Source organism: Orcinus orca, chromosome X (genome assembly GCF_937001465.1).
Source record: "Orcinus orca chromosome X, mOrcOrc1.1, whole genome shotgun sequence".
Taxonomy (NCBI): Eukaryota; Metazoa; Chordata; class Mammalia; order Artiodactyla; family Delphinidae; genus Orcinus; species Orcinus orca.
Genome location: NC_064580.1, coordinates 94,175,579 through 94,181,578, shown reverse-complemented (window position 1 = coordinate 94,181,578; position 6,000 = coordinate 94,175,579). Strand labels below are relative to the sequence as shown.

Here is a 6,000-nt window from a genome sequence, read left to right as displayed (position 1 = left end):
GCTGAAATTACCAAGACCTGTGCTCACAGGTCTAGCATCACCCAGAGGACTGGTTTTTTTTTGTTGCTGTTGTTTTCTAATTCATCACGGTGGGTAGGTCCTGCAGGGAGAATCTTTTTCTAGTTGGCACAAAGGCATCTCATAGGCTAGAGGGGACCTGTGATTACCAGAAGGACCTAGAACAGGAGAAATAGAATCATCACCCACCATTAGGTAACTCTCTGAAAAGCCAGAGAAGTCAGCTCTGCTTAGGGTCCTGCTGCTTCTATTGTATGGAAATACCCTCTCCCAAGAAATCGCCAGAGGCCATTGCAAGGGATTGGCTAGCCTGAGCTACAAGGCAGTCAAGCTACGTTCTGAGGTGACTGGGAACGTTTCAGAGGGAGAGGCCCCATTTCCCAAAGCAATTTGAGAGCTGACCTGAATCCCTATCTCCCAATTCCCAGGCTGTCCGGTGCTGAGGAGCACATTGTTTTTATGTGCCCAGCCCACCCATCAGCTCTGAGGTCACAGCCATGGTGGCCAGGTGAGCCAAAGGACCCAAGGTCAAGAGAAAGGAGTAGACAGTATCCAACTCCCGTGACCAACAGGAGACTTCTAAGACGGGCAAAGGGGAGGCGGGAGGAGCAGGATCCTCATCTCTCCTCAACCACCAGGGCCCAGGTAGATGGGCGCAGAGGCCTGGGGGAGCACCCAGCAACCAACAATTCAAGGACACAAGGACACCCACACAGAGGCATTGCAAAGGCTTATTGGGATAGTAAGATGAATAGATTTAATCATTCTTGTTTGAAAAACAAGACATAAATTAGTATAATATAGAATTTATATATTTTATGTAGTATATATACTATATACAGACATTAGAAAATATGTTCTCTCCGTGAAGCCGAGGGAGAGGTGAAGGATGGCGGTGGAATGAATGACACAGGCGGGGCCTGAGTGGTGAAGGGGCAGGATCAAGATGTTGGGAGAAGAGGCAGACCACGTCAGCAGGCAGGGTCGTGGTGGTTGCGGGGGGCAACGGTCCCCCACTGGCTGCATCTCTGGCCCATTAAACAACTTGGTCCTGTGGGAGGAGAGGCAAGGAAGAGGGGGGCTGGCTTTTGCAGAAGGAGCTCCCCTAATCCTTGCCGGGAGGAAGCGCCACTCGGGGGGTCCTTTATCGCACTCGGGGACACCAAGGATGGGTGGGGGTTAAGCACAGTGTACATCTTTATAAAACTCACATAAGAACGGAAGGTTTCACGTAAGCCTCTCACGGAATGATGAAAGAGAGGCAGACACAGGGCACGAGCTTGTGGGAAATGGGGGGTATGGAGAGGTGGATGAGAAGCAATCTATACAGAAGAAACATTGGCTTTCTTTGTTCCCTACAATGGGCAATTAGTAGGGACTCCGTGTCTTCACTCCCAGGAACGCTGTAGTGGGGGCGGTGACGGCAGCAGATGTGTGTCAAGGAGGATGCTAAACAGTGTGGATTCCCTTCCAGATGACTCCGGGGGAGTGGGGGGGGGGGAGAGAGAGAGAGAGAGAGAGAGAGAGAGGTGCCGGACTGCACCAGGTAAGGCGCTCAGCTTCTTTTCTTAGAGAGACAAATCCACAGGGTCAATACACAGCCAAAAGCATATACTCAGGGTTAACATATCACGCTAGCTTCCAGAAGTTTAAGATATAGTCATCAACAGCCCCCCTGACCCCTCCCCCCCACCCCCACCCCCCACCCCCCACCCCCCATCTGTAGCTAAGTCGGACTCCTAAGGACAGTCTGTCTGGTAGAGAGATGTTGAGAGGAGCCGCACGCCGGCAGCGACAGCCCCTGCGCTGGGCTGGGCCAGGCGGGCTCTGAGGCCTGCGCTGGGTCTCCCCAGGGCAGACGTGTTCACCAGGTACCTTACCCAGAATGAGCGGGGTGATCCCAGATGCTTGCTCCCTAGTGGACTGAGCCGCCCTGCCTGTCAGCGAGGGGCAGGGCACTTTGGGGATGGCTGGTGTGGAGCTACTGGGCCCGGGGGCGAGCGCTCCCTGAGGCCGCCAGCCTGCTGGGCCGGCCACAAACAGCTGAGCGCGGCTGTTTTCTGCAGACCCACTACCCGGGCACAAGCCCTCCGGGGTGGCTCCTGCCGAGTTAGTGAGCCCAGGGTGGGTGGGCACGTCTGGACTGCGTGCCCGAGCCTCTCCGCTCGCTCGGCGCTGTGGCCTGCTACTACTGCCACTGCTCCCCAGAGGGGCACAGGAGCCAAGAGGAGCTCAAGGCCCACGGGCCCCCTGCTTCAGGCCCGCCTCCCTCCGGCTACCACGATGGAGCAGGAAGTGGACCCGACGTCACGTCTCAGCCCTAGAGAAGAGAGGCAAAACAGATCTGCAGCGGGCGTGGTGACGGGGGAGGGGGGGCCTTGGCCCTCACAGTGACGCCCAGAGGCCAGGGAAGGGGTGAGGATACCCAGGGTGGCAGTTGCCCGGAGCCCTCAGGGACAGCCTCAATGCACGGAGCTGTCACTCCCTGGAGACTGAGGGCTCTGGGACCCTGACTGGCCCAGCAGACACCTATACTCACCACAAGATGCAAAGACCACAAAGCTCAAACCTGGGGCCACGGTTGGGGAAGGGGGGCAGGCCCGGGCAGATGGCCTACTTGATAAGGGTTTTTAAGGAGCGGGTGAATGTGCTCATAACAGTCGCTGAAGTGGGGGAGCCCGGCGTGTGCCCCACGGCTGCTGCCTGCTGCTGCTGCTTAAGGCTCCGGGCGGTGGACTCCTCGGCTGCGCGCAGCAGGAAGGTGTAGTTCCTCACCACCTCTTCCACCTTGGCCAGCAGCTCTTGGCGCTGGGCCTCAGAGCGCACGATGAACACCAGCCGCACGAACGTCTCAATGAGGCTGCTCAGCACCTGGAAGCTGCCCGTGATGGCCGCCAGCATGTGAGTGGGGCTCTTGTCCACGTTGGCCACGCGGCGGCAGGAGGCCCGGAGCTCCTTGAACTTGAGAGCCAGCTCGAGCTTGTACTCAGAGATCTGGGAGACGTAGGGCTTGGGGGCGCGGGCCTCGGGGCTGGCCACGCACTGCCTCAGGACCGTCAGCAGCTCGTTGGTGTCCAGCCGGGCGGCCAGGAAGCCGTCAGGCAGGCCGTAGGCATGGGCCCGCAGGGCGTTGATCTTGGCCAGGCTCCCCTCGAAGGTGGACACCCGCAGGTCGATCTCCTGGGTGCGGGAGGCCTCCGGGCTGCTGCAGGTGGCGGCATCCAGCACCTGCAGGGTCCTGCTCACCACGGGCACCACCTGTTCATCCAGCTTCATGCCGGGCAGGATCTTCATGGGGATGGAGTAGGAGAGCTCGTCCTTGCCATCGCTGGTGTCATCCGCCATGTCGCACTTGCGGTAGTAGAAGCAGTAGCGGATGGAGCAGCACTTGCCACTCTCACTGTCCTCGTCCAGCTCCGCGGGCTTCCGGTACACCTCTTCCGGCAGTGAGAACACGGCCATCTGTCTGGGGCCTTTGGTCTCAGGGGCAACGTGGACGTAGGAGGGGTCTCCCAGGGTCGGGGATTCCAGTGACATGCTTTTGGGACCCACGCCTAGGGGGAGGCCTGCCTCTACCTCCCTGGCCTCCCTGGGCAGCATGCCCAGGGGTGGGTGCGGGTAGACGTCCGAGGTCAGCGAGGCCCTGTCGCCCTGGTCCAGCTCACTGATGCTGTAGCGGCGCATCAGTTTCCTGTAGTTGGGAGCTCCTAGACACTCGCCCCCCGAGGCACATGTGGTCAGGCATGAAACCCCGCTCTCAGGGTCCGATCGGCACTCTCGGGATTCCAGGCTGGTGGAGCGCATGCGCCGGACACTGGTGGGGCTGCCGAGGCTCAAGCCTAGGCCGGCCTCTGGCTGCCTCTGGGTCGGGGGGACCCTGTCCCTCTCCCTCCCCCGGAGGCCGGGCACCGGCGTCTGGGGGGCCTGAGGCCGGGCCCCCCGGCACATGCGCTTGCAATCACAGCTGCGCCTCTGCTCTCGGGACATGCCGGGCCCCTGCTGCACGGGGCTGCTGCGGAGCTGGCAGCTGCAGCGGCCTGGAGCTGGGGGTTGCAGGTACTCGGTGCCCGACAGCTCCCCCTGGCTTGGTGGCTTGAGAAGTTCCTCAAGGAACTCCAGCTCATACTGCTTCACCTTCTGCAGCTGGGCCTGCCGCTCATCGGTCTCCTTCTTCTGGCGGGTTGGGAAGGTGGCGGAGAATAAGTTGCGGAGCCGGAAAGGGCCCCGGGACGATTTGGGCTTGGTGGGGCCTTCGGTGGCCAAGTGGGCTCCCTCCAGGGTCGTTTCAATCTTTCTGGAGGGCATGGTGCTCACCTGCCGACTGGCAGCCTGAGGCCTCAGCGGGCTCTGGCCTCGCTGCTGACAGCTGGGGCTCTGGCCTCGCGGCGGACAGCTGGGGCTCTGCAGAACCATGCGGTAGCCGGCTCGGGGGACCAGGCTGGTGTCTTCAAGCTTGCTGCTTTGGAGGGTGCTCTCCAGCTGCCCCTTCTCCCCCTGGCCGGAGACGGTGCCCTGCTTGTGCAGGGAAGGCTTAGCACCCTCAGGCCCGCCCTTGCCCGCCACCTCCCCGGTACCTTGCTTGCCCACTGACTCTCGACTCACTCGAGAAAGATAGCTTTTGGGAGGGAAACTTTGAATAGGCAGCCTGTCCTCTTGTGAGGAGAGGTGCAGGCTATCAGCTCGGCTGCCTGTGGGCGCTCTGGAGCCGGAAGAGACTTCTGGGCTCAGCTGCGGCTGGGAATTCCGTGAGGCCTCTGGAGCACTGGGACTCATTTTGAACTTAAGATTCTTATTGGCACTGCCGCTCATCATGCTAACTTCTGGCCTTCCCATGCTGACCTCTGACCTCCCCATGCTGGCCTCTAACTTCTCCCCACTGTTGGGGGTGCTCCCCAAGGCCCCGCCAGGGGCAGACAGACTCTTAGTATGAACTACCTGCTGTAGGGCGGCCGAGATGATGGCTGGGGTCACACTGCCCTTTGGGTCCAGGATAAGCTTGGGGCTCAACCTGACCTCCTTGGGCAGGCTCTCCCTTAGCTCAGAGACCTGCTCTTCACTGAGGGACGGTGTGGCCGCCCTCAGTGACATCTCTAGGCCCGCCCGAGTGTGGCCAGGCCCTTTGTCCTCAGGAACTGGGGACAGCAGGCTCAGATTCTTCTGCTCACTCAGCTGAGGGGACAGTGCTGGGTGCACAGCCAGGGCGTACGTTCGCTCGTTCTGTGGCTGCGCCTCTGACGGGGGCACCTTCCTCCGAGCACCAGGGGCGCCAGGACTCTGGCCTGTGACAGCTGGCTGGAGGGATGGGTTGGGATCCGGGCGCCCGAGAGAGTAAGGGGCCGTGAGAACGGCCTGGGCTGCACAGCTCTGGATCCGGAAGGGCAGGTCCTTGCGGGCCAGGAGGCTGTCCTTGTTGAGATGCTGGGCCAGGAAGTAGGTGGTATTCTGGTGTTGCTTCATGGCTGACATCACCTCTGACATGTCCGTGAGCTCCGAAGAGTTGGTTTCGTGGCCCGAGTCCAGCGACGATTCAGGGGTGATTGTGGCCAGCACAATCAGACCTGGAGGGACAGGGATAGGGTCTGCAGCATTTACTCGTGTCAAGTCCTTTCCAACCATATGTAGAGTCTATGAGGGTCAAGGTTAGTCAGCAGGATTTCAAGCTGGAAAAAACCAGTCAGGCCTGGGGGGCCTGCAGGGCTGAGGGTGGGAGGTCGGGAGGGGAGGGGACAAAGAAAGGCAAGCTGGGAGAGGGGTGATGAAGGGCTGGAATCCGAGAGAGAAACAAAAGAGGCCTAGAGAAGATCTGGGCAGTTTGATGGCAAATTAACATGCAGATCACAGGCAAAACAACATGCTAATCATCACTATTTTTAGATTCAACAGCTAGGAAATTTTTGTTAATTGTCCTGAAGAGAGCCAGCAAAGAGAGCTCCCTCTCTCTCTGGCCCTCCTCATCTGGCCAGGCCTGCCTACAGTCCCTGC

At 59.9% G+C, this 6,000-nt stretch overlaps 1 protein-coding gene across 3 annotated transcripts in view; it reads right to left on the bottom strand.

Moving 5' to 3' along the window:
• Positions 1-1,736: 1,736 nt before the first annotated feature.
• FRMPD3 (FERM and PDZ domain containing 3) overlaps positions 1,737-6,000 on the bottom strand; it is an 84,179-nt gene continuing 79,915 nt past the window's right edge. For all 3 annotated transcript variants that reach the window (XM_049704346.1, XM_049704348.1, XM_049704347.1), the window contains one exon: positions 1,737-5,576. In XM_049704346.1, the coding sequence (XP_049560303.1) occupies positions 2,632-5,576 (2,945 nt within the window). In that variant the 3' untranslated portion in view covers positions 1,737-2,631. The remainder of the gene's footprint in view (positions 5,577-6,000) is intronic.